Source organism: Arachis duranensis, chromosome 10 (assembly GCF_000817695.3).
Source record: "Arachis duranensis cultivar V14167 chromosome 10, aradu.V14167.gnm2.J7QH, whole genome shotgun sequence".
Taxonomy (NCBI): domain Eukaryota; kingdom Viridiplantae; phylum Streptophyta; class Magnoliopsida; order Fabales; family Fabaceae; genus Arachis; species Arachis duranensis.
The window spans coordinates 104,814,160-104,841,851 of record NC_029781.3 but is presented as its reverse complement, the minus strand read 5'-3'; the positions used below and the strand labels follow the sequence as shown (position 1 = coordinate 104,841,851).

Sequence of the window (27,692 nt, the reverse complement as noted above, 5' to 3'; positions counted from 1 at the left end):
ATTTTGTCTTTTAATAAAGGATATAATTATAATTTACTTTGATGCATTCGTCCCACTCTCAGTTCAATAATTGAGGTGAGAAAATTTTAAATCTGAGATCTATATAGTATATACATTTTTTCTTTCTCTCCATTTTCCTTGTCAACCAAACCAATTTTCTTCTCCATTTTCTTGACACACACTTTTTTCCCTTTCATTTCTTTGAACAAATGATGGGTTAAGGTGTGGAAAGATGAGATACAAGTGGGTGATACCGTGATAGAAGAAAAAAGAAAGAAAGAAAGAAGAAGACCATAAAAGCAGTGACACCAGCAATTTGCAAGTCAACCTTCCACAGTCAACACAAAAACAAACACACACAAAGCCGCCATTCAATAATTCATTATCCAACCAATCAAAAACTAGAGAATTGATATAATTGATTTCCATCTCACAACTTCACAAACCCACAAAACAAAACCAACCACCATGTCTCTAACTCTAACCACCTTCTCCTCCTCCTTCTTCTTCTTCATCAATTTCATCTTCATCTTCAATCTTCACCATTCAATTGCACAAAGCCAAAACCAACGAGTAACCTTCTCTTCATTCAACAGCTCAGACTCTCCATGGCTTCCAACTCAGAACAAATTCCTTATCTCACCAAACAGAAACTTCACTGCTGGCTTCTTCCCCCTTCCAAATTCCCCAAACCACTTCACCTTCTCCGTTTCGTTCGCCAAAGTTCCCCAATCTTCAAACCCTATCGTTTGGAATGCCACATCCACGAACCTCACCTCCAAATCTTCGCTTCAAATCACCACCAATAATCAAATCCTCCTCAACGGTCTCCCATTATTTGTTAACCCTAACCGCTCATCTTCTTCCCAATCGAACAACGCATCAACGATCCAACTCGTTCTCACCGACGACGGAAACTTGAAATTCGGAGATTCGAACAGCTTCGATGACGCTACCAACACTATCCTTCCCAATCAAGACGTCAACTCAACCGAGCTTGTATCTAACAACGGGAGATTCAAGTTCGTTAGGAAACTGGTGCTCGACGACGATGGGAATCTAAAGATCTATAGCTTCTATCCTGAAGAGAAGAATCAGTGGAAGGTTGTGTGGAGAGCCATATGGGAAATGTGCAGAGTCAAAGGAAGGTGCGTTTCTACTTTCTATGACTCTATTCACAAATAGTTGACTTTGATTAATATATGTGATGTGTACTCCTTAAATACTCACAAATAAACAATTAGTTACATGATTGTCAAAAGTAAATTATTTAAAAAAAATTTATTAAAATTAGACACAAAAAAAAGAGCTCATATACATCATATAGATAGGGAAATAATGTTTGTATCAGTTTATATTATTTTGTGTACATTTTTTAAAAATTTTTGTGATATAAAAAATATTTTTTTATTGATTATTTTTAATATAGGTGCGGTTCTTATGCTATTTGCGTACCAAGCGATGATTTGAACGTGACTACCACTTCTTGTTTTTGCCCCACCGGGTTCACCGCAAACAACGGTGTTCCCGATCGTGGCTGCACACGGAAGAAACCACTCTCCAAGAACACCGGCTTCATCAGGCTCGATTACGTGAACTACACCGTCTCCGGCGACGGCAGCACCATGAACCAGTTAAGCGGCTCCCAGAATTTCTCTGTCTGCGAAGCCACCTGCAAAACAAACCCCAACTGCTTGGGATTCGGATTCAAGTACGACGGATCGGGTTTCTGCGTTCCGTTAATCGGTAAAGAGCTTCAATACGGTTACTGGTCACCGGGCACCGAGACCGCGTTGTTCATCAAAGTAGATGAATCAGAATCAGAAGAAAGCTCCAATTTCATTGGGCTGACTGAGGTTATGCAAACGAGTTGTCCGGTGAGGATAAGCCTGCCGCAGCCACCGAAGGACTCGAACGCCACCACGAGGAACATCATCATAATCTGCACGCTATTTGCGGCAGAGCTTATTTCTGGTGTGGCTTTCTTCTGGTCTTTCTTAAAGAGATACATCAAATACAGGGACATGGCCACTACTTTAGGCCTTGAACTCTTACCTGCTGGTGGCCCCAAAAGGTATATTTTTTCACTGCATTGACTAAATTTTCATCTAATGGCTCTCAATTATCAATTTCACTTGAAGTCGACTTAACCTGAGTTTTCACGTACTAAAATATTTGGTGAAAGAAAAAATAACGAAAAATAGCGAGAGAATTTGTCTTATTAACCAAAGTTAAATAAGTCAAATTCTAACTGTTTAATATATTACCATGGCTGTATATTAATTTATTGTATCAATGGACAATAGGTTCACTTACTCTGAGCTCAAGGCCGCAACCAATGATTTTTCCAACCTCATTGGAAGAGGTGGATTTGGGGCGGTTTACAGAGGCGAGTTGCCAGACCACCGCGTTGTCGCTGTCAAGGTCTTGAAAAACGTTTCAGGTGGCGATGCGGAGTTCTGGGCCGAGGTGACCATCATTGCCAGAATGCACCACCTCAATTTGGTTCGACTATGGGGATTCTGTGCAGAGAAAGGACAAAGAATTCTCGTGTACGAGTACATCCCTGGTGGCTCATTGGACAAGTACCTCTTCAGGTTGAACAATTCTAGAAAAGGCGACTCAAATACACAGCAAGAGAAGCCTATTTTAGATTGGAATATGAGGTATAGAATTGCTCTTGGTGTAGCCAGAGCTATTGCATATTTGCATGAAGAGTGTTTGGAATGGGTTCTACATTGCGACATCAAACCCGAAAATATTCTTCTAGGCGATGACTTTTGTCCTAAGATATCGGATTTTGGACTCGCTAAGTTAAGGAAAAAAGAGGATATGGTAACAATGTCCAAGAGGAGGGGTACTCCGGGATACATGGCTCCTGAATGGATTACTGCGGATCCAATAACATCAAAGGCTGATGTATATAGTTTTGGAATGGTGTTGTTGGAGCTTGTGAGTGGAGTTAGAAACTTTGAGAGTCCTCAGTCTATGGTTAGAAGTGATGAGTGGTACTTTCCAGGTTGGGCTTTCGATAAGATGTTCAAGGAAATGAGGGTTGAGGACATTCTTGATGGTCATATTAGGGAAATGTATGATACAAGGGCCCATTTTGAAATGGTTAATAGGATGGTGAAGACTGCTATGTGGTGCCTTCAGGATAGGCCTGAGTTGAGGCCTACAATGGGGAAAGTGGCTAAGATGTTGGAAGGAACTGTGGAGATTACTGATCCCAAGAAGCCCACCGTGTTCTTCCTTGGGGAAGAGTAGATAGGATGAAAAAAAAAATAAAAAAAAATTAGATGGTTTCAATTGTGATCTCTTACCCTTTATTGTTTTCTCTCACACTTCATCTCTTCAAATGTTAAAAAAACTGGAGATAATCTATTTCCTAAATGATTGTATTTTCTAAAACTCGTCAAATGTTTGTCTTTTTTACATCTTTCATGGGCATGGCTATTTATGTTTTATGCAAGCATAATAAATTAATAATAATGCTTTTTTCCCCACGGGAATATGACAATTTAGATCTAGCTTTAAATAAATAAACTGTTCAACAACTTTTTATCCAATACTTAAATAGTTATTTCAACTATAGAATTTGATTAGTTAATCATATATATATACAATAAATATACATGTAGTGAAAATCTAAGCATGTCTTTGTTTTTCTTTTCTTAATCTTTGAGTGAAAAATGGTCAACACTCCCTTACAATGGTGGAGCTAAATAGATTAAAATATGAAGATTAAAAAGTGGTTTGGTACACAATCAATTAGTCATACATCTCTACAAAAGTACAAACCAACAATAACAACAAATCCTCCTGTGCAATCCATTAGCAACAACATTAGTCATGCATCTCTCTTTAATTAAGAAGTTCGAATTTCTTGTTGGGCATGTAGTAATTTATTTACCGACAGATTAATTATTGATCTATTGGGCTGTAGATACTATGAGAAATAAAAAAAATTAATAATGCAAATATCTATTAATATACCATTTTATTAATAATTGTGTGTTCAAGTAATTTGATCTATTTTGTCTATATATAGTGTTTGCTGTTGGATTTCATTTGTTTTATTCTTGCTGCCTTCGTTTAAATAAATAGATTTTGTTCAAAGGGTATCGTAAATACAAGTGTTAATTCAGTCACGTCACTTGGCATGTATGGACGTGGTGCACGGAAAACGCATTATGTAGGACCGCACCATATAAATACTCACTCTCACTTTCTTTCATCCCTTTCTCCCACGAACTTCCATAACCGTTCCTTCACTCTCCCTCTCCAGTCAACAACTAACAATCAAATTTCAGTTTCTCTGCGTTTTCTCAGTAACCAAACACCAATGACAACCACACTCAGAAGATCGAAGCGTAAGCATAATCTTGAGCCAGCACCAAAAATCACTGGAAAGAAGCTTCGGTCAAACCTCCCTCGCCGGCGACGGTGCCAGATCTCACCGGTGGTTATTGTTTCCACTAGATTCAATGCTTCCAGAGAAAATCCTCATTTCTCTGGAAAATCAATGGATTCTGATTCTTGCTCTGACGACTTTGCCGGCGGCGAAGCTTCGTGTAACTCGAGCAGAGCTTCCGCTGTTTTCGCCGGAAATGGAGGTTGCTCCAAATCGAGCGAGAAATTGCAATGCGAAATATCGAGAAATCGAAGATTCGGGAAGCAAAATGAAAGTGAAGTGTCGGAGTCTTCGTGTGTGGACTCCAATGACAGAGTTCGCGAACGGAGCAGGAGCTTGATTCTGAAGTTCAGAAGCGAAAAGGAGAGACGAAACGATGAATTCTCCGAAGCATGCACGAAATCTGAGATCACTTGCGAGGATGCAAAGTCCGGTAACCGAAATTTGAAAGCGTCGTCGGAAACGAAGAACAATCACGACGTCGTTTCGTTTAGCTCCTCTGGTGCTCGTGCGACGTCGAATTAGAATTCTCTCAAGGTTCGAGAAACCACCGCGAGGATGATAGTAACTCTGTTGATTTGATAGCAAAATCGAAGATCAATCAAAGTACGAATAGCTCCGATCTCAATTGCACGGAGCAATTGCGATTCTCATATTCCAACGAAGACGAAGATGACGAAGACGATGAGTCAGAGTACTATCCGAGTCAGGGAACTGTGCTCTCTGATCTTCGCTCAGAGATGTTCAGCTTCCCTGAGTGTTCGGAACTTGAGCTTTCTGATTACACTCCGTCGCTATTCATTGATTCAGGAAGCCAATTCTCGCAGGGATCCGTTGGTGAAACTCCTTCTCCAACTCACTCGTTATTTCTTCAGTTCCGTAACGAGTTCACCACGCTAATTATAACTTCTCCATTCAACAATAATTCTTCCAGCGTCAAAGATGAGGTCGTTCCTATTCATTCCAAGGTAGTAATAATAAATGTTTGCGTGTTTCAGCTTCTTCAGAGCTCAAACTCGTCAGTTATTATATTTTTTAATGTTCTGTTCTGTTCTAGTCATATGAGAAGTTCTTAATTATTTATTTTTTCTTGTGTCTTGATTTTCTGAATTTAGTTTGTGAAGTTCGATGATTTGGACGAAGAAGAAAGCTACCTGATGCTGAGAGAGAGGGAGAGGAAGCAAGTTCTTCTGTGGAATTATACAGATAGCTATTTTTCTACCACTGAATTCGGGGACCTCGTGATTCAGCAACGCTCTCAAATGGTACACTGGATCGTTGAGGTTAGTTTTTTTTTTTGTTTTGGCTTTTGGTATTACACTTATGTTATTTGAAGTTTTGAACATCATATCTGAAAAGTAAATTATATTAAATAGAACGCTATCATCTTCGTCTTGTTAATCTAAATATAGCACCTGGATATATATAGTTTAATAATGTAGTATTCAACTAAATTTAGTATATATTTGAAAAACAGTTCCCTGGTGATGATCATTATGTTCTTAATTCTGTACGTTATCGTTTTTATTTCTATTTTTTCCTCAACAAATTAATGAATTGCCTTTGAAAAGAAGTTAAGAACTGCTCATGCTTTTTTTATTATTTGCTTCTTGTTTGTTTGTTTCTGTCGTGCTTTTTATTTTGTTACACTGTATTTTCGGTTGCGAAAAATTAAAGAACACGATGGAAAGGTGAAGACTCTAAACTTGATTCAGTTAGAGTGAACATTCTGCACGGTAAGAGCATTGGAGAACCGCATCAGTATAATCCAATCGTCTCGTGACACGTCAGATTCTGGTTTAATGCATGCATCCACTTTTCTCGTATTCGTGCATGCATGTGGGCGGTTTGGGTTCTTCCAACTCCTAAGACAGTTTTGCGTTTAGCTTGTAGCTATGGCTATATATGGTTGTTGAAGTAGAAATATCAACCGTATATATAGCAGGAGCAACCGTACTTCCTTAACGGTCAAACTCTAGCTAGCTAGTAATCGACCCAAAGGCGTTATTAGGTCAAGAAGAAGAGAAAGAGAGAAGAATTAATAGTACTGAAAAAGTTGAAAACGCATTGAAAAAAAAAATTGTAAATGAATTATAATTTGGCGTCACCATAATTTAATTATATCATTTTATTATTGAGTTTAAGTTCATACATATTTTAATTTGTATGATATAATAATGATACATAATTGAAAAATAGTGTAACCAGTTATTATTTATGAATGGAGTTACTACATTTAACATGCGTCATCCCTCTATGAAAATTACCAAGTTCGATAATATATTGGTATAGCCGTATAGATATTAATTTAGAAAAATAATAATTTTACAAAAGTCATTTCTTATTATATGGTCTGTGGATATATATAAAATAGATATAAAATATTATGTTCATTATATTATTATTATTATTATTACAAAAATAGGTATACTTATATATAAATACATGTGTTATTTATTAGTGTACATGTAAGATTGTCGTTGTTATTATTATTATCGTGAATGCATTTTAAATATTTATTGGTGCTTTTTGTATTTTAGGTATTTAACTATTTATTACTTTATAAATGTAATAATATATTTTTTGTGTAATTAATTTTTGGCTCACAAAAAAAAAAAGAATAATGGGGTTAAAGAATTGTTCTGTTAGAGAAGATTGAGAGAGAACAAAAGTGGTTACTGGAATTGTTGTGTTAGAGAAGATTGAGAACACTTAATTTTCTTCATACTTGGCACTCTAAAGAGTTTACTCTATATGGATAGAAAAAAAAACCAAAAAGCATAGCTTTATGGAAACGTTGTTGGGCTTTGAATTGCTGGTTCATTTTGTTTGAAATACGTTAACTAAGAAATTTTCCATAAATGGGCAGCAATCTTATCGAAAACAGCTTCGGCAAGAGACGATGTTTCTTGGAGTCAGCCTCCTTGACCGTTTCTTAAGCAAAGGATATTTTAAAGTCAAGAGAAACCTTCAGATTGTTGGGATCGCTTGCCTCACGTTAGCCACGAGGATTGAAGAAAACCAGCAATATAGCAGGTTCATCATTGAGTCCTTTTCTATTTTCTTTCTGGGGACACGAGTCGTGTTAATTTGTCTCTGTGACTGTTTCTGAGCTGCACGCAGGTGAAGTGATTGAACCAGGATTTAATCCAGTATAATAGTTTTCGTCACATTTTCTTTTTTAAATTACATGAGCAAAACTACATAAATTTTCAATATAATTTTTAAGTGTATGCATTAATACTATCACAAATCATGAACTGTGTCATAATTTTGAATAATTTAGTCATGATAGTACTATTATCGAAGAATATACGGGAATTCTTTCTTGTCCTAGATCAAATATTCGATTGCATACTTTGTTCTATACCAAGCTAATAATTATTTGTAATATATGACTACATGATATGAGTATAGTATTCCACACAAAAAATTTAATGGAAACTAAACTGGATTAATTAGTTGGCTCAAATTGGAACGGATATAGATAACAGACACTAGCTCAGTAGCTTGGCTCTGCTACATCAGCAGGGTTAGTCGTGATTGATGTGTCTCCTCTTCAAGCAGATTGCAACCCATTAGTTTCTCCTGCTCAAATTACTTTTTTTTTTATTCTTTTCCTTTTGGCTAGCCTGTCCTTGAGTTCATTTAACTGCGAAGTCTTTTGTTCCGTTTCTAGTCTACAATGATAACTTCAACTTTGTGTGGACATTACAGAGTGGAGCAAAAGAATTTTTATATTGGAAGTAATGTGTACAGTAGATGCGAGGTGGTTGCTATGGAATGGGTGGTGCAGGAAGTGCTTAAGTTCCAGTGTTTCATTCCGACCATCTACAATTTCTTGTGGTAAAACATATAACTTTTTCTTTATATTATCACAGCAGGTGTATTATATACTATTTTGTATAAAAGTTAAAATAATTTGGAGATTATTAGTTTCAGGGTTTGAACAAAGCCAAAAATGAAGAAAATTTCCGTGAAACATTATGCATATGTAATTATAACTCCAATTCTTTTCTGTTTCCTTTTAGTGCATTATTCACCAATAAAGCTGCAAATATTGGTCCTAAGAACTTACACCGTCTTAAAAATTGTAACTCCCAGCAACTTCAGAAGGAAATAGAGACTAGAGTTCCACTTGGTCGTTTATCATAGTTATTTTACCCAAGGTTGTTAAATTCTACAGGTTCTACTTAAAAGCTGCTAAAGCTAATGCAGCTGTGGAGAGGAGGGTCAAGTCGCTGGCAGTTCTGGTACTATCAGCTGAGGAGCAGCTATGCTACTGGCCCTCAACAGTTGCTGCAGCAATTGTAATCCTGGCTTGTCTCGAAGTGGATCAAAATGCCTTCCACACAGTCATAGGGGTAATCACTATTGCTACAGAACTCTAGGCTTTCTTTATTTGAATCTTTAATGCGTCAATATAGTCGCCGAATGAATTTTAAGTTTTTAACGTTATATCGTATATGCCACACGGCATGTTTAATTTTATACATATATGCTAAGGGCAGATACGCTATCATGAATTCCTGTTTTATTTGGTCATTTTTCTTTTAGCGGTTTACAGTATAGTCTTTACAATCTATATAAATTTGTAATTTGGTTTTTATACTTTTTTTGTCATTATATTTTCGTTTCAATTTGATTTGGTTTTGCTGGTTGAATTCGGAATCATATATATTTTGCTTTTCATAATTTTAGTTCAGGGTGTATGTTGAGTCAAAATTCTGGAAAGAAAGAGAAGGACTAGGAGTGTATCTGAATTTATTTCCCTATCTCCTTTGACTTCCAAATCGTTAACTCGCAAAATTTATTTATTTATTATTATTATTTGTGAAAGTTAAATGTTTCATCTTTTCTTTTGGCTGTATTGTTTTCCATAGAAGCCGCCATCAAGTAGAGAAATTGTGAATAGAATGTCATGTAAGTAATTATTCTTATGATTTTGCAGATCCACGTAAGATCAAAAGATGAGAATTTGCACGAATGCATGCAGGTATGGTAACCCGGTTTGTTATATTCTGTTAGTCACTTAATTTCATATGGCAAGAAATTAAGCCCAGACAGCAATCAGTTTGAAATTAATAATTTCATTTACTAACATTTGATTTCTCCTATTGTTGATTTTTTGGTATTCCTTGATGTCCTTAACAAGAAACTTAGTGTTATCTTCACTTCTCTACAGAGCCTACAGTGGTTAATACGCTATCTATGACAACATTCTAACTGGCATGGAGCAACATCTGCTGAACAATTCAGTTTTTTACGATTGTTCCCTACCCATCTGAAGAAAAATGGCATTCAGATACCGGGTTGATTCTTAATCAGTATTAAATAAATTCATTTGTATCCCTACCTGAGAGGAAGGGAACTCCATTATTTTTCCCATGTAACTATATTGATTGTTCAAAAGTGCTAATAGGTGTAATGACAAATCATACACACATTTTTTTTAAGCTGTGAAAACCTAGCAACGGGAGAGAATACCCTGCTCCTAACTATTGATGGCTTAAAAGATATATTACAGTTATACAGAAGTTTATCTCCTTGCATTATAGAACCAATGAACCACTGGACCATTCTTTTTTTATAAGAGAAGATTGACTTTTTTGCCGTTTCCTTTGCAATATTTTATATGTTCACTTGAATTTTAATTACACTGCAGTAATTCCAGTAAAGCACTACTGTCTCCAAAATGAGGTAAATGAAGAGAGGAACATCAAAGTGAATTTCTTCCATTGTTTAAGATATCACCAGCTGCCAATAGGAACATGTAATTTGACTTAAAACCTGCCCAATGTATTTAAGACAGTCAAATGTGTGATATACATTATCCGTCCTTTTCTCTCCTGGGATTAAAAGGAAAAAGAGAACAGTAAGATACACACTAAAAGTAAAACTATCTGTCTTCGTAAAATGCTAACGTTCTGAGAAGAATTATATTGATGAAGTGATGATAATGTTTACATTAAACCCTCACCAAAATCACAGAGGAGAAATGAATTGAGAAACAATCCAAAGATAGTAACACTTAATCATTTATTATGAATATCGATCATATTTAAGAATGACATCTATCAGATAAGCCTTTACATCAATAAAAACAATCAACAAGACTTATCATCATACAACAGACTTGCATTGAAGACTGACAATATATAACTGTGCTAGATCAATCCAACTGTGGTCGTGTGACTCGTGTGAAGGTAAGGCATTGTGAATCAGCTCATATTATAGAACCCTGTGCTTACTGTCATCACCAGAATTAACAGGAACTATTGCAGGGCCAGCATCCGACTCCAAGTGCATCTTTGCAAATTCATCAACAGTTCCTTTCCTTTCATTGATAATGGCTTCTTTCTTTTGCACCTCGGCTTGCTCAACCTTCTCTTTGGTCTTTGTGCTAACATCCTCTGCTGCCTTGGCTATAGCAGAAAAGGCACTTGAGAACCATGAAGCTCCAGTTAATACATAATGGTTGCTCATGATAGCAGATCCAGCAACACTAGCCTTTTGCTCAGCAACAGCATAAGCAGACTTTGTCTTTTCAGAGACGCGATATCTTTCGTCCAGATCTCTCATCTTTTCATTTACAATAGCTGTTCCAATGCTTAATTTATCACTTAGACCAATCTTACGATCAATGGAAGCAACAGTGGAAGAAGCATTTGAGGACAAGTTATGACGTTCATCGAAGGCTTTTGCCTTCGTGATTGCATCCTTTCCTAAGATGAAGCCCTTGGCAAGCATCGTGCTCATCACGTCTTCAGCCTTCATAACTGTGGTAGGAGTTTGGTCTGTCTGTTGAGAAGAGCATTGTACATTAGAAACTTCATGATACTTGAGAGTTTATCAGTAAGGAAAAAGTTTACAAACACTTAGCATGTTATTTTGACAGTGCTATCTTTTGGCAGATGGCACAAACATATGTTAAGCAAAAGTGTTCATATTTCGTGCATTTGATTACATAAAAATACTTGTAGCAGCACAAGATGCACCATTACCTCAATCACACAATAAAGTAACTTAGAAAATTAAGTACTTACCACAGTTGAGGTAAGAGCTTCAGGGGGCAGCTGATAGTTTTCCACCGGTGTGATTGTGACATATAGATCACCAATCTTGGAACCCTATACTAGAAACAGGAGAATAAGTGCATGATTTAGGCAAAGAAAATCAATTACAAGTACCTGTTTCATTTTATCGTATCTTATCTTATCTTTCATGAGCTTTAGTGATTAAATAGGAAAGTATTAATTGGGAAATGGTTCAACTCGCACATAAACGTAATTATGAAATGTATTGTTATGTTTTCAATATGAAAGTCATTTTGATATAAACATACCGTCAAGAGAACTGCTGTTTCTGCTCCCTGTGTCTCCATAAAGGTAACATAAGCAACCTGGGTATGATCATTTTCCCTGCAGTGATCATCAAAGGTAAGAGTGACACTTAGTGGACAAGTTTAAACATTGAAAATCATAAGAAATGAACAAAATTCTGCATTAGAAGTACTCTCACCTTTGCATCTCTATATATTGAATTTCACCTGAAAATGAGAAGAATTCTCCTATATCCTTTGTGCTAGTAGTTAGTGATATGTTGCTAACCTTAACTGTTCGTACCTGTAATAAGGCAAAATGGAGTGAACTTGGAAATTACTGCAACAAGGGATAATTGAAATCCAACAAAAAAATTGGCACAGCCAAAATATAAAAGGATAGTGGGGCATAAACAGGAAATGTTTGCAAGGATTACCCTAAGAAACCAATATTATAATGACCAGAAATACAATTTGCAAAACAAAACTGCTATTTGATACAAGATTATGTATTCTACAATTTTGATGCTAACAAAATTGCTATGTGAAAATTTCGTACTCACGTTTGAAAAATGAGGACTCCAATTATGTGGAGATGTAGAGGAGGGAACCGCTTCAACTTTTTCATTGGTATGGTCCACAGGGGCCTGCATGTGAAATTTTAAATTGAAATACTTTTAGGACGATGCTCCACAAAAATTAGGAGCTAAAGAAACATTACATGCTCAAATGGATATAATGTAGCACAATCTAGTCAAACAGAAAACAAGCTTTATCAGCTCAGAAGACAAAGCAACAGAACAAGAGTCATGAAGCCAAGAGGAAATTTTATCTCAAGTTACCAAGACACAATATCAGCAACAGAATGTCCCTTTTGCATGAGGCCTTGTCATCATTCATCATTAATTTAACTAATGCAATTTCATGACTTTACAAATTACAACCACTAGTGAGCATTGCCCAAATAAAAAGTCCTCAAAATGAATAATTTCAATGAGAGAAGAACAATCATGTACCACCAATAGATGTGAGATACCCAGAAGGAATCACAAAACAACAGCAGGTTTAGAACCACATTTTTGGAAAGAATAATTATGTGTGTTAAATACGAAAAAATCGTTCGATCGAGTTGAAATTTTGTAGAATCGGTTGACTCATTGAAAATCCTAATATCAAAAGATTTTAAGAGCTAACTCGAGATTCTAGCTACTACGATCCTAGGATTGCCAGACTAATCCCTACTGCTAAAACTTACTAACAATAGAGTTGCCTATACTCAACCATTGCAGTAAATACTCCCTTCAATGTTCTATCCTCTTTGAAACTTGCAAACAAACCGAACATGTCACTGGTGAACATTTAAGATCCAAAGTAGCACTTACATATTCAAAAGAAAAAAAAGTGTATATCAAACGGTTTAACACAGTTTTTTGAAGGATAATTAACAAAGACATTGCAAGTTATTACAACATTTTTAGTTCCTCATTCCCATACAACAAAATCACATCGATTTTCTTACGTCTTTTCTGTTTTCTCTGCATCCAAATTCCAAGCACAAACAACACAATGCACCGCAAACAAATATAACAACAAGAGAAGAGATCCATATAGGATCTGAAAAGTTCAACGAGCAATGTTAAGCAAAATTACTGGTACATAAAATTGAAAGGGAAAATGTGCCACGAAACGAAGCAGATCTGAGAAAAAGTTTGAAACTCACCGACATTTCGGACGATACAAAGCCTTCGTATCTTGTTTCTTCTTTTGGTTTGTGAAACAATGGTGAGAGCAATGCCGGGGAGGAAGGTAGATGAAAATGGCAGAGGGGTAGTTTCGTAATAACGAAACCGGGCTGATCCAGCACGATATCGCGTTAGAAGTTAGAACTAACTGTCATGACGTCAATCTTGTTATTGCCACCATTTCTTTTCTTTTTAGCGGCAGTTTTTTTCTGTATAGAAAGTTTAGACGTCGGTATTTTTATTAAAATTTGTCGGTATTTAATCAAAAAAAAAATGAACAATCTTATATTATTAAATATAATTTTATAATTAAAAATATTAATAATAACTAATTTATAGCTACACAAAATTTGTTAACTAGCACTCCTCTTTTTCATTTTCTTTAGGCTTATAAACAATTAAACATAACAATAAAGCAGTTTTCATATGCAAAATAAAAATAATTAATTATTATAGTAAATAATAATACAAAGAACAAATATGATTAATAGTTGTAGAAATTCAGGTGTAGACGTGTAGTTAATTTCAAGTAAAGTTGACGTTGATAGTCGTTAGATAATGTTTTAACGAAAATAAATAAGAGTTCCAGATCCAAAAAAAAAATGGAATAAATAAGAGATTTGTTTAACAAAAATTTGTTTCTGTTCAAAAAAAATAAAATAAAAATTTGTTTATATTCATTCAGAATTTATTTAATTATTGTTGGACGAAATAGTTTAACAAAAAGATCAATGCATTTTATAGTATCCATATATATTGCAATATCTCTTTCTTTTTTAGAATCGAAAATGTATAAGAATTGAATTGAGAATTTAGTCAATTTACTCTAAACACAAAGAAATTATGAAAAAGTATTTCACAGATAATTGTAAATGTAATCAATGTGCCAATTAATCCCCTACCCTCAAATGAGAGTACAAGCTTATATAAGAATTTCTCATACAAAAATGCTTATTTATTTTGGACTAACATCACTTTCCTACTAGTTTTTCCCTCTTCAATGACCTTCTTGATCTCTTCACTCAGCTTTGAAGCCTTTCCAATGTCCCTGCTTAAAAATTGCAAATTTGATTTACATCAACAAGTAAAAAATGACCAAAGAAAATTCTAAATTCTAAAGAGGAAAAACACAAGTTGAAATATTGAATTAGGTATAAAGAAGTCTTAAATTTAAATCTTAGACATAGTTAAATATACAATTTTTATATAAATTATGTATGATAAAAAAAATATTTTAAGAACAAAGAAAATTTATTATGCATTAAATCTCTCTTCAATTCTTATTAGGATAAAGTATTATTTTGATTCTCAACAATTAGGCTAAATTTTAATTTGGTCCCTAGCGTTTTAATCGTTTTATTTCTGTTGTAAAAAATTTTAAATAGGTTTAACATTATTCTATCCTTAAAATTGACACTAATAGTTAACGAAATGTATTAAAATATTCTTTCACCTTAACACAGGACAATAATAAAGAAGTCTCGTAACCCACAAATTCAACCTAACAGAATATATAAATTCAGTTACAATTTTAGTCTTTATTATTTTATCTTATCGTTAATTGTTCTTATCTTATCTTTATTTGTTTTTATTTTTCTTAGGCCAATGCTCTATATATATTTAGTTTTACCTTCATAATTTATAATTTAATACAATTCAATTAATCAACAATCAATAATTTTTTTCTTTTTCTATTCTTTTACAATTTGATCAGAATGAGTGACATATAAATTAATAACGTCATTAGTTAGGTTATATCTTCTTCCATGTGATAGAAAAACATAACCAAAACCTTCTTGTAACACTTTTTCCTCAAATTTTTTTATATAAAACTCTAAATCATAACAATCAATCATTAGCACTTCAAAATCAAAGAAAAAATTTATATATTAGTGATCGTTAATAGATTAATTTTACTTATATATTGAAATCGAATACTATTAGTTTTTCAATGTAAATTGTTTGTGTCAAATTTAATAGTAGGACAATATTAAACCCACTTAAAATTTTTTTAGGATTGAAATATGACGTTAGAAAATTTTTGAGATTAAAATAGAACGTTTGAAATGTTTAAAACCAAATTAATATTCGACCGAAACGTTGAGAATCGAAATAATACTTTATCCTTCTGATTATATAGAACAAATTAGTAAATTATAACTTACTTGGTCAAGTTGGCAATTTTTGCCATCTCCCATACATGTAAAGTTTGATCCGAAGTTATTTGATTTTTCTTGTAGAGCTGTCGAAGCATGTCCTTTTGTCTTTCAAATTCGTCTTTTGCTCTGTTTACATTCAAACAGTTACTGTGGACTATCTTTCTCACATCTTCAGCAATATTCTCAACCAGTTCATATTCATTCCTGTCACATGGACCCAACATAAGGAAATATGAACCCAAAATATTGGTCAGGAAGATATTTTTTATTGTTTATTTGTATGAATTTAAAAAGAACTGTTTTTTTTTTTTGACTTAAAAACAAGTATCATTATCAAAATAAGAGTTACTAATGTTTATTTCTTAACTTCAAAATTATGGTATAATTTACCTTGAAAGTCCATATTACGATTTTAATCTTTACCGGAAAAAATATTTGATCTTTAGTTTGAATGGTAAAATAATATGAAATGTGAATCTTACATATAGTTTGACATTTTAAAGCCAATTTTATTTTGATTTACTAGTAATGTAACATAATCAAATATTTTCTTGACAATTAGTGGCTAGATTATTTTTTTCATGTTAACTGTACGCTAATTCTAACTTATTCATATTAATTATATTGTTAAATAAAATGGTTACACATATATAAATATTACAGTGATTAATCACTTAATAATCTCTTAGCTTCCAATAAAGGTTGTCCAGGAAATCATTAAACGGTATTTAACTGAATTATTTAATATAATATATTTACATTTTAACTATTATTTTAACATGAAAAAACTTTTATGACTATTCACATGACATATTGTTTTGATATAAAAATAATATATAATTTATTTTTTATGATGTGTCAAATTTTAATTAGTTGATATTTTAATTTGGTTTTTAACTATACTAATAACTTGAGTTGCTTAAATTTAATCAGAATTCAAATTTTAATCATCATAGAGTCAATTTGCATTGTAATTAATTTATTGTCAAAATAGATCATTATATAATTTTTAAAAACATTAATAAACAAAACCCGTATTCTAAATCTTCTTTATTATTGCACAAAAAAATTTTATTTTCCACCAAATCTGATTATATACTCTCTCCCTTAAAATGGAGTGAAAACCATGAGAAGAAGGGAGATATTGAACCTGAACTAGTAGAAGAAAGAACTCATTAAGAGTTTTCTTCTTTTTTGTTTAATTGTTTTGTTCAACGACGGAGATAAAGATTTGGGAGAGGGAGATGGAGAAGGATTTGTTTGTTAATACTTTTAAAAATTATTCAATGATTTATTTTGATCAATAAATTAGTCAAAACTGATTTTATTATAGTTAAATATTAATTAAACAACTCAATTTACTAATATAGTTAGTAATAAGATTAAAATATCACGGAAAATAAATTATATATTATTTTATAAAAAGTTCGGTAAAATTCACATAAAAATTATAGTCAAACATTCAAATTATTTCACTATTATCGCAAGTAATAACCAAAATCTATAAGTTAGTAGTCAAATAAATTTAACAATAGTGTTAGAGTGAAAAAAAATACAACCAAAACTTATTTTATTTTTGACTATTTTTAGAAAAAATATAGCTAAACAATGAAAATATTAAATAATATAAACAATGGATATATCGAATGTTCAATTTACTAGATGTGCAGATAATTATTCTAATATTAAGATTTAAGCGGGTAAGTTGGAGTGTAGTGTGTTTTTATTTTATTGAGTCAATTTTAGAGATCATTGTTCACAAAAATCATTTCTACCTAGCAAAGTTTTTTTTAGGAAAAGTATAGGTAAACAATGAAAATATTAAACAATATAAATAATAGATATATTGAATGTTCATTTTATTAGTGTACGGATGATTATTTTAATATTAAAATTTAGAATGTTAAATTGGAGGTATAGTGTGTTTTTATTTAATTGGTGGTTGTTCATTTTAAGAAAAGTATAAGTAAACAATGAAAATATTAAACAATATTAAAATATTATCAAATATTTTTATTATCAAATATTTTTAAAAACTTAATACTTACATCGTTTAAATGACATAATATTTCTATACTCACCTAAAAGTCGTGAGTTCAAATCTTCCTATCTTTAAAAAAAAAAAAACTTAATACTTACATGTTAGCGAGGCAGTGCCAGCCTGACAGGTTGGCCATTTGTTTCAAGGCCTCCCTCCATGTTGGAACTTTTTCAATGCAGTCCTTCTTTTTCATATGCTCTTCAAAAGCCACACCATAACATCCACTTTGATTCCTAACATCAGAGGGGTCCAGATGATAAAATATTGGAAGCACAATCTGATTTCTTGTCCTCTTGCATTCCATTATCTCCGTAGCTTCGTCCAAGCACCACTTGGACGAAGCTGTGTGGTCCGTTAGAATGACAACCGCAACCGGGGCTTTTCGGATTGCGGAAACAAGTGCCGATGAGATCTCACTGCCTCTTTCCAGATTGAAATCAACGTAGGCATTAACATGTTGCCTTTTGATTGCCCCAAGAAGGTGACTAGAAAAATTGTAGCGAGTGTCGCCACCAAAGCTAAGGAACACATCATAATTTTCATCAGTGTTATTAGTGGCGGTTGTGGCCATGGCAGTGATAAAAAGAGAAAGACGAGAACATAAGTTACACATTTTTGTATACTGTGTTTATGAGACGAAGGTTTCTTCACTTTTAAGGTGTGTGTGAGAGTCTTGAGTGTTAGAAAACCTGGAAATATATATTGATTTGAGGAACGTTTCTTAAGGTGAGTTTGAGTGAGTGTGAAAAATATATATATCTTGTAGCTACTAGCTAATTATTCGGCCTAAGTTGAACTCTTATGGCCGTCTACATAAGAGTAAATTCTTATTTATTCTTAAGTGAAAACTCGGAGAAAGTTATTTTCATATAAAGTTTGTAGTTAAATATGATTAGATGATTTAAATAGTTTGATTAAATTATTATTTAATAATTTTTTAATTATTAATTTTATATAAAAATAACTTATGTGAATTTTTACCTTATTCTTAACCATGTATTTAGATATAAATATTGATATATATAAGCCAGGTGTTATCTAAAAAAAATATTATTAGTATATCAAAATTAGTTATCATATATTTGTGTATAAAAATATGTGTTTTCTTAAAAACCTATTTGTTAACGAAGATTAAGATAAATAAACATTTTCTTTTGTTGTCTTAGAGACAGAAACTGGTTCTAGCCATTTACTTAATATTTTATTCTATTATATTTCTAGTTTCGCTAGCTTTTGTATGCTGCCTAAAAGACAAAATCAAACATAATCTTAAAGAATATTCAGAGTGAGTTTAATATTTTTATTACTTTTTCCAAAATTATTGTTTTTTTTTTCTGAAACATGCATTCAATATAATATACAAATAATATGAGAATAAAAAACATAGCAGTAGTTCTCACATAACTACATAAGTTTTCTTCACCAAAAAAAAAAACTACATAAGTTTTGCCGGCGGATCAGTTTCTTGGAAAATTTCCAGGAAATGTTTATAACGTATAAAAAGTCGGCAGAAATTTAACAAAAGTGCATTTTGTCATCTATTTTGTTTCTTGTTTTTTATCAAATATATTCTAGAAAGGAAAACGCATGGAAGTTACAATACTTCCTTTCGTCAAGATGGCAGTATAAGATGGTAATAGTAATAATTCATTCTTATGTCATTTTTCGGGTAATTTATCCTTTTAAATAAATTCACCATCAATATTACCAAAATACATATTTTGTAAAGTAAATACTGAAATGAAATGTATTTTTTTCAACGTAACCCGTGACACTCCTATCGCAGTTTATATAGTTTATAAAAAAAATATATTTTAATATCCACTTTACAAAATATGTATTTTGATAATATTAATGATCAATTTATTTAAAAAGGTAAATTGCCCTCATTTTTTCTTCACATAACAATTAATGATACTTGAAAAGAGCATCAATCATGGGTTCTCAGTTCTCACACAGTTTAATTTTGTTATCAAACATGTAAACCCGATAGCCAAACTGCCAAATTAGCCATGTTAGTAATGATTACTATAATTATAATTATTAACAACAATTGTCTCATATTTTGGCATCTTATAATATATTATATGGTATGGATAACTTAGGTAGTTCCTTCCTCATCCGTCAATTGCACGGAGTTGAATTATTTTGTCACCTCGAATTGGAATGATCCCCACATATATCAAACTATTCTCCCAATACATACAAAAATAAATATACAAATGATAATTTACAGTTTAAAATTGTCCATAATCATAATAATTAAATTTAAAGCACAAACAATAACAAAATCATGTTTTAATTATTTTTTCTTATAATAAGAAAGCATTTACTAAGAAAGTATTTTTTGATGAAATGTAAAATTAATTGAAATCTTTATTTAGAAAGTAATTCAATATAAAGTGAAACTATTATTATTATTATTATTATTATTATTATTATTATTATTATTATTATTATTGAGTGATATAAATAATATTTCACATTACTAAAATTTAATTAAGTAGATAAATAAATTACAATTTAATAAAAGTTTTAAAATATCACATTAGCACACAATTAGTGATAGAAATATTTTTGGTTTGTTAAAATTAATTCTTAATATAAAAGTGCACCATCTTAGGAAAATGAATAAATAAACAAATCCTATGATTGAGGTAGTACGTTGTAAATCTAGCATTGAATATGGCAATAATCAGATTACAAACGTTCTAAATTCGAGTTTATGGAACATGCTTGTTTACAGTAACATTCACGCAGTCATGCTCATATGCATTTGAATTTTGAGCTCCTAAGTATAATAAAGGCAGTTACATTTAGGTCCTTTGCATTCACTGAATATTAAACTTACCTATTTTGTAACAACTTCTTTGTGTGCCTTAAATGAGAGAATAACGTTCCATACCAAAGATACAACATTAGCAGCAAGAACCTGAAATTATTTCCACAAGTTTCTTTAAACTCAGCAGTATCACTAGAAAATGGAGGACTAGAGAGAAGAACACTGAAGGAAATTATAGATATATGGAAGACTAGAAAATGCCTTTGATAACTCCATTCACACACATGATAACTTCTCAATGGGCCTACTTCGAAAATAATTCCAAGTTCACACAGTAAATATTGGAATATGACTAACATGCCATCTACTCGCTTAGACTGCATTTGGATACTATTTCTGAGAGAGAAATATATAAACCATTGACACAAAATTCAAATGCAAACTTTGAAAATGACAAATGGGATATGAAGTCATGTGTATACTTGATACAAAGCCATTATTAAGGCAGAATTGTTTTATACATGAAAGGAGTATTGAGCCAGCTTAAGTTCAATTGAAATCAGTACCATACTGAAATAACAGAAAGGTCAGAATAGAAGCTACAGAGTGGAGGAGGGAAATTCAGTTGGCATGTTGTTAGTGGATTGTGTGAGGAGAGATGATAAGAATAAACAAAATTTATACAGTTTCCTCTTATTTTCTGATTCCAGTCTTACCAGAATACTTTTAAAATGAAGGGACCAACAAGATGCATCCCAAATATCCAAACATGTTGCAAGATATGAAGAAAGAAATGTAAAACAAACATGTCTTCCTCATGTACTATTGTCTATTACTGTTCAACTAATAAAAGGACAAAAAGTTTGATCTATGCCTCTGTGTTTCTCATGTACAATTGTATATTATTGTTCAGCGAATAAAAGGGTAAAGGATGTGAGTTCGGCATGTCAAATGGCTAGAAAATACCTATTCTGAGAATCCCGATATTTATTCGATGCAATTGACTAAACAAAAAAGGATGATGCATTCAACTGAAGTTGAAGGGAAAAAAGGGTAGAAAACTAGCATTCATCGGCTGGTTGCCTATATTGTTAACTCTAACACGTTTCAAAGTGATGAACAAATTGTCAAAATCTCAATTTGCATATATGGTCTGGTTTGTAAGCCTAACCTGGAATTGCTGTGGAACAAAACTGAAGTTGAGAAATTGAAAAGGTATCCATAATTGCCAATTTGCCACAACAGATGAAAACCACTCCTGCAGCATGAAATTTGAGGACGAGTAAGCACTATTCAAAATAACAATGAAATACACCTCTTTGTATACATGTTTTTTCCACGAATATTCAAGTAAAAACCAATAACAGCACCTGCTTAAGTTTGGGTACAGCTTGTGATGGCCCTCCCTCAAGTGTCACCAATGTAGCTAAGAAAACCCCAATAAATGTGGGAGCAAATAAGAACTGCAATCATATTTCACCAAGCTCAAAATTAAAATAGCGAATTGAGCAAAATAGTTAACATTTGATACAAAGTCGTAATAGACAGTAGGTTGGGGGCACCAATGGAAATATCCCACCTGATCAATTACAAGCCGCAATAGTACACCTGATGCTCCAGGTAGTGTAACCAGTTTACTCAGATACAAGTACCTAAAGATCTCACAGCAAATGTCCAGAAAGAATGATGAATTGTTATTTCTGAGCATTATTTAAAAAATCATCACATTCAAAAGACTTTAAGGAGAGAGTCGAATTTTGGGCATGATAACATTACCAGAAATGCAGTGTTGGACCTACTAAGATAAAACCAAGCAGAGTGAAAGTGAATGTCCTCTTCAAGTCTATAGACTGCGATTGGTCTATTACAAGCTGCAGCAAATAAAATGAATATATTTAGACAGTACATAGATTACGAGATTTCAAAAAGTAAATTAGGGATTTCTTTTGCTTTTTCTAATACTTTAACAATGTTGTCACCTATCATGCATTAGGATTACGTGAATTCGAGCTTAATCACATGCTTTGAATTCTGATAACTTATCTTATATATCTCATCAATTTCACAAAAGGTTTGAGCAAATGCAGATGAACATTGTTGTATATTTACCTGGCAAATCAAATCTCCAATTAATGTCAAAATTGCAGATGTTATAGCTTTTACTGCAACAGGGTATTTTTCAAGAAGAGCCAAATACCTGTGCCAAAGTCATGTTAGAATTTGTGAAACGACCAAGATCTGTATATGCCGAAACACCAAGAATAAAGCCACTTAGGAAAGGGTGGCAATATTCCGAAACTTCTTTTATTATTCAACTGATGTAATTAACCTTATAAATGTAAATGACAATAATTTTAACAATTTATGCCCAATACAGAGCAGGATAAGATTCATATTTTCTCTGTTAGATCCCCTAATGAACATGAAATATGCATTTCTTAATCTACTACACTCAAGCAATCTAATACAATCAAAACACTAACAATGTAGTAGCTATCTATATATAAATTTAAAAGATGAAGCCACAGTCACTAATCATGAAGACCATACATCCACGCTACCAACTAGCATAAATTCATGAGCATGAAAAATAAAATGAAATAAAATCCACTACCACACTATGATAACAATTATCAGTCAAGTCAATATTCGATACTACAATTCATTCCAATTTTCAGTCACATTAGTTCATATTTTGTTTAACTTGTTTTGCATCCAAAACAGTTTAGAATCAAAATCTTCTTCTTCTTCTTCTCCTCTTTTTTCATCTCTAGAAAGAAGAAACTAATCCAATCCAGAAGTTACAAACAAAAACATTTCAGAGAAAAAATTAACTAGGCAAAGAATAACGATCCTCGTGTTTGATTTACCATGACAAGAAGGACCACTTATCTTCACCACCTGCTCCTTCTTCTCCTTCTCCTCCTCCGCCACCTCCGCCGGAGCCGGAATTGGGGCCGCGAGGGCCACGTGGTCCGCCGGAAGCGTTGTCGGGTAACGCAGAGAGGGGAGAAGTGCAGAAGCGGAATTGAGGTTTGAAGTGAGGGAGGGAGCAGGTGGAGGTGAGAGATTGGGTTGGTTGAAGGAATATTCGAGAAGGAAGAGGAGGTGGTTGTGGCGGTCGAGATGAGAGAGTGGTGAAGGCACGCCTCAAGAGCAGCGACTTGTGTGCCATTGACGCCATTTTTCAACGCCCCTCAGAGACACGGTTTTAGACTTTTAGCGGGTTTTGCTGCGTTTCCTCTTATATTTATAACACAACACACTGGACACTGTCACTGATTCACGAATGAGTAAGCCGAGAGCTGAGCTGAGCTGAGCCTAAGTTGAGTCTCATCAAAAAGGTATTTTTTTGTGACTGACACAAAGAAAAAATACCTAAGAAAAAGAGTAGTCCTCCTCTCTAATAATAATGTCTAAATTATTAGGAGGCAGTAACCACTCTAAATACACCTGCTTGTTTAAAACAACAGTCTTAGCCATTAAATCAGTCGCTCTGTTTGCTGTTCGCTGGATGAGCACTAAAGTAGCTGTCCAATTGCGCTGGAACATCTCTTTGATTTTGTCAAGAAAATCAGAGTCATTCCTAATCATGCTGATTGTGCCTCGCGAAACAAGAAGAAACGCATCAAGATTATCAGTTTCACATATGACCTCTTTGCACTCGCAATCCCAAGCCATAACAAGCCCTCTCCAAATAGCATAAAGCTCACAGCAAAGAACACTAGAAAGAGGTATACTGGCAAAACAACCTTTTATCCAAATTCTCATGCTATCTCTAATAATACATCCAAAGCCAGCTAATTGTTCATTTTTAAAAACGCTTGCATCGCAATTCACTTTACAGACATTCATTGGAGGTGGTTCACCAAAAAGGTATGGATTCTCATTTTCTTTTCCTTCCTTAAGTGTAATTATTTTTCATTGTATATTTTTTAAATGGAATAAAAAATATTAAATGATAAAAAAATTATACTTCACAAATAAATTAAACACAAAAATTAAAAGATTCATTCTCATTATATAAATATGGAATTATTTTTCGCATCCAATAATTTAACATTTAAATTCATTCAAGTAATTTTAGATCACACATTTCTTTTTTTTTCTCCCCTCGCGTTACGTGTTACTGCTTCTTCTTTTTCTTATTTCAAATTCACGCATGCGTTCTTTTTTTTTTTTCTTCGGGCTTATTTGGGCTTGATTTTCGAAAAAAATTTAAATGATATTTTTTTAAAAATATTTTATAAAAGTAAAAGTGATTTTATGTTTGGATATTTCATGTAAAAAAAATTTATCTATCAATTATGTTTGGGTAAAATAAGATAAAAGTATTTTTTGTTCATTTATTATGTGAAAATATTTTTAAAGAAAAATATCTTTAAAAAAATATAAATTGTAACTTCTCAAAAAAGATGTTTGTTTTTATTTTTCGAGTGCTTTTACTTTTATTATTAGAAATTTGATAAACACACTAAAAAATAAAAAAAATATATTTTTTATTGATTTAATGGCGCCCAAACAAGCACTTCTTCTTCTTCCTTACTCTTCTTTCAAATTCGCACATGCAGGTTCGTCTTCTTCTTCTTCTTCTTACATATCGTTGTTATCGTTATCGTCTTGTTTGTGTGCTTATTTTCGAACTGAGTTTATGTGTCGCAATCATTATGTAATTTCGGTTCATTTTTTAATTAATTTTATGGCAATCATTATGTAATTTCGGTTTATTTCTAAGTGAATTAAGGTGCACAATGTAAAATTATTTCTCCTCTTTTTTCTTCACTTTCTACCGCAATAACATACATAACATACAACAGTAACAAAAGAATGACAATAAAAAAAAGACGCGAAGAAGAAAAAAGATAACGAGAAGGAAAAGGAAAAGGAAAAGGAGAAGGAGAATGAGAAAGAGAAAGGGCACAAGGAGAAGGAGAAAGAGCAAAAGCAAGAGGAGGAGGAATGTGAAGAAGAAGACAACAACGATAACATAAATGGTGTGTGTAAGTGTAATGATGCTCTTTAATGAGAGTTGTTTTTGTTGGTGTTGAGTCTACTTGGTTAGACTTAAATGACAATATTACTTAAATGTATAACAAATCTGAATTGTATAATATTATGAATAAATATGATATCATGACATATTACAATATTTGTTTACCGTCTCCATCACTGATCTTTATGGTAGGAAAATATTATCCCTCTTCTCATTTTTTGTTGAGCTCCATTTTCACAAGGTTCTATTCTCTATTTTTTCAATAATTCTAATTGATCATTAATTTTTATAAGAGTAAAATTGTAAGTCTCCATCCTATATAAAAATAACAAAATTTTATACAAAAATATTAAACGGCAGACAATGACTTCTTTTGAACTGTTGCGATGGGAGATGCGACAGAGAGGCAGAGCACAGAGCAAGAAATGAGGTGGGAGACCGACAGCAAAAAGGAGAATGAACACAACGATAGAATTGCGAAGAGGAGAACGAATGCGTCTTCGAAGAAGATAAAGAATGCCGTGAACAGAAAGAACAACACGATGAGGATTGACGACATGGTAAAAGGTGACGGTTCGGTGAGAAGAGAGAGTAGCGGGGAGGTAGCTGCAGAGAGATTAGATGGAGTATGAATAACGTTAGGAATCTCTGAATTGAAAAAGAGTTATGCAAATGAGGATTAAAAATTTAGAATATATAGCATGTAAAATGACAAAAAAACATATATGAAAAATAAACTATTAATGACAATTAAGTATATTTATAAATTTTAGAGATTAGTGGAAATGGAGCGGAAATCCCGCTCGAGTCTTCGCATTTGCATATGGGGAATTTTTCTCCATTCTCATTCCCACAAAAAATTTTTACCACAGTCATATCTCCATTCGAAATAATTCCCACAAAATCATTGGATCTCAAAGAATTTTGCTATTTCTATTTCTCAAAACGCAGTAAAATTTCTAAACATCCACGGTAGATATTTTTAATCACCCATCAGATTAGCTCGTAGTGCTTCATAGTCTCCTTCTGATTGTCTCTTCATTTCTTCTTTCTCTACTTCTGTCACCTAATTATACTCTAATCCTGGCATTTGTTAGTATTCTGCTTCTTTTCTAAGTGATGATCTCTTCTCTAGTCCGAGTACAATACCATTTCAAATGGTTAATTATATTTCACTAATAATAAAGGGTTTCAGATTTTCATGTCATTAACTATGCCTTCCTTTTCTGTTGCTGTTATGACCCTTTTAAACAAACTTTTAATTCTGATTCTATTTGTACTCAGCAGCGAAAATTTATGAGACAATTTATTTTTGTCTCATGAATATCAGAAAACAGAACACAGTAGAGAAGAGAAAATCTAACATCAGCATATATCCTGGTTTGGTTGCCTTGTGCAATGCAACATACGTCCAGTCTCCTCTACAACAATGGAGGAATTTCCACTATAGTTAAAAGTATTACATACACCAATTCCACTATACAATCCTTTCACACTCAAGTTCTAACCTAACTTTACATTGGCTATGCTAATACCTAACTCTTCACTCTTAGTGCTAACCCAACTAAGAAAGGGATACCTTACAGGTACAAAATACAAGACACAGGCATACTAAAGAAATCTGAAAATAACTATAGGCTTTTCTCTCAAGTGTATCACTCAGCTTTTTTTCCACTCATGACTTTTACTTGAGCTCTCTCAATATGCATTTTCATACAAGAAATTACAGAAAGATAAACATAGAAAAGTACATTACAATCTGTAAAACATGAAGGAGATTGACTTCATCAACAACCTCTTTGCTATGTGATAAACCAGAGTTGCAAACCTCAAATTCAGTTCTTCAGTATTGGCCGAATGCTTCTTTGAAAGAAAGCATTATCCAAGTAGAGGAACTTCTTTACACAACTCACCAAACTCTGGTTTTCTCTCATTGGCTTCTGAATGAACAGCAAACCTCTTTTATCTACTTGCATGTTGTTTGGTTGCTCTTCCTAGGTTAACTTCTTGAGCCTTGAGCTTCACCAACCCACTGTCTCACTTTTTCTCATTAATCCTCACAATGGAAATTTTGTTTCTGACTTCTTATCTTGACCGAAAGTCACATTATCAACAGAAAAAGATTTCTTCAATGGTAAACCCAGATCTTGACCATTGAAACAGAACTTGGTCTCCAAGTATCACTTGTGACCGTAGATACACAACAATGAGGAACATAAATCTTCTTTTCCGTATAGCTC

At 33.0% G+C, this 27,692-nt stretch overlaps 5 protein-coding genes across 6 annotated transcripts; 2 read left to right on the top strand and 3 right to left on the bottom strand.

The window, feature by feature from the left end:
• The first annotated feature begins 229 nt into the window (after positions 1–229).
• Positions 230–3,420, top strand: LOC107471960 (G-type lectin S-receptor-like serine/threonine-protein kinase At1g34300). The gene is made up of 3 exons (XM_052255306.1): positions 230–1,148; positions 1,430–2,074; positions 2,307–3,420. Exons 1-3 carry the CDS (start codon positions 469–471, stop codon positions 3,265–3,267), a joined length of 2,286 nt encoding a protein of 761 aa, XP_052111266.1. The 5' UTR covers positions 230–468; the 3' UTR covers positions 3,268–3,420.
• Positions 3,421–4,345: 925 nt separating this feature from the next.
• Positions 4,346–9,978, top strand: LOC107471657 (cyclin-SDS). Its single transcript, XM_052255744.1, has 8 exons — positions 4,346–4,847; positions 4,940–5,349; positions 5,530–5,697; positions 7,284–7,450; positions 8,132–8,260; positions 8,601–8,778; positions 9,366–9,410; positions 9,600–9,978. Exons 1-8 carry the CDS (start codon positions 4,346–4,348, stop codon positions 9,627–9,629), a joined length of 1,629 nt encoding a protein of 542 aa, XP_052111704.1. The 3' UTR covers positions 9,630–9,978.
• A 348-nt stretch (positions 9,979–10,326) lies between these two features.
• Positions 10,327–13,633, bottom strand: LOC107472042 (binding partner of ACD11 1). The gene is made up of 6 exons (XM_016091614.3): positions 13,456–13,633; positions 12,299–12,382; positions 11,936–12,039; positions 11,760–11,835; positions 11,461–11,544; positions 10,327–11,215 (listed from the first exon to the last, which is right to left on the bottom strand). Exons 1-6 carry the CDS (start codon positions 13,459–13,461, stop codon positions 10,646–10,648), a joined length of 924 nt encoding a protein of 307 aa, XP_015947100.1. The 5' UTR covers positions 13,462–13,633; the 3' UTR covers positions 10,327–10,645.
• Positions 13,634–14,293: 660 nt separating this feature from the next.
• On the bottom strand, positions 14,294–18,248 carry LOC107471998 (disease resistance protein RPV1-like). The gene is made up of 4 exons (XM_052255743.1): positions 17,776–18,248; positions 15,643–15,840; positions 14,448–14,525; positions 14,294–14,303 (listed from the first exon to the last, which is right to left on the bottom strand). The coding sequence occupies exons 1-4, from the start codon at positions 18,246–18,248 to the stop codon at positions 14,294–14,296; spliced, it is 759 nt and encodes a 252-aa protein (XP_052111703.1).
• Positions 18,249–19,726: 1,478 nt separating this feature from the next.
• LOC107471997 (protein sym-1) lies at positions 19,727–23,669 on the bottom strand. 2 transcript variants are annotated; one of them, XM_016091567.3, is made up of 8 exons: positions 23,330–23,669; positions 22,569–22,656; positions 22,236–22,330; positions 22,039–22,111; positions 21,830–21,922; positions 21,631–21,717; positions 20,529–20,609; positions 19,727–19,864 (listed from the first exon to the last, which is right to left on the bottom strand). In XM_016091567.3, the coding sequence occupies exons 1-7, from the start codon at positions 23,641–23,643 to the stop codon at positions 20,529–20,531; spliced, it is 831 nt and encodes a 276-aa protein (XP_015947053.1). In that variant the 5' UTR covers positions 23,644–23,669; the 3' UTR covers positions 19,727–19,864. The 2 variants fall into 2 exon arrangements, with proteins under 2 accessions (XP_015947053.1, XP_015947052.1); XM_016091566.3 differs by lacking the exon at positions 19,727–19,864 and having other exon boundaries at positions 20,330–20,609.
• Between the last annotated feature and the right edge of the window lie 4,023 nt (positions 23,670–27,692).

Coding starts and splice junctions, on each gene's coding strand:
- LOC107471960 (XM_052255306.1), top strand. CDS start 469: ATGTCTCTAACTCTAACCACCTTCTCCTCCTCCTTCTTCTTCTTCATC. Junction 1,149..1,429: donor ATGTGCAGAGTCAAAGGAAG/GTGCGTTTCTAC, acceptor TTTTTAATATAG/GTGCGGTTCTTATGCTATTT. Junction 2,075..2,306: donor CCTGCTGGTGGCCCCAAAAG/GTATATTTTTTC, acceptor AATGGACAATAG/GTTCACTTACTCTGAGCTCA.
- LOC107471657 (XM_052255744.1), top strand. CDS start 4,346: ATGACAACCACACTCAGAAGATCGAAGCGTAAGCATAATCTTGAGCCA. Junction 4,848..4,939: donor TTGCGAGGATGCAAAGTCCG/GTAACCGAAATT, acceptor ACGTCGAATTAG/AATTCTCTCAAGGTTCGAGA. Junction 8,779..9,365: donor CCTTCCACACAGTCATAGGG/GTAATCACTATT, acceptor ATGATTTTGCAG/ATCCACGTAAGATCAAAAGA.
- LOC107472042 (XM_016091614.3), bottom strand. Junction 12,040..12,298: donor GGAGTCCTCATTTTTCAAAC/GTGAGTACGAAA, acceptor GCCTTATTACAG/GTACGAACAGTTAAGGTTAG. Junction 11,545..11,759: donor AAACAGCAGTTCTCTTGACG/GTATGTTTATAT, acceptor TTTCTAGTATAG/GGTTCCAAGATTGGTGATCT.
- LOC107471998 (XM_052255743.1), bottom strand. CDS start 18,248: ATGGCCACAACCGCCACTAATAACACTGATGAAAATTATGATGTGTTC. Junction 15,841..17,775: donor TGGCACTGCCTCGCTAACAT/GTAAGTATTAAG, acceptor TCCATGTGACAG/GAATGAATATGAACTGGTTG. Junction 14,526..15,642: donor AAAATTGCCAACTTGACCAA/GTAAGTTATAAT, acceptor ATTTTTAAGCAG/GGACATTGGAAAGGCTTCAA.
- LOC107471997 (XM_016091567.3), bottom strand. CDS start 23,643: ATGGCGTCAATGGCACACAAGTCGCTGCTCTTGAGGCGTGCCTTCACC. Junction 21,923..22,038: donor TGCGGCTTGTAATTGATCAG/GTGGGATATTTC, acceptor ATATGATTGCAG/TTCTTATTTGCTCCCACATT. Junction 20,610..21,630: donor TTGTTCCACAGCAATTCCAG/GTTAGGCTTACA, acceptor AAATAATTTCAG/GTTCTTGCTGCTAATGTTGT.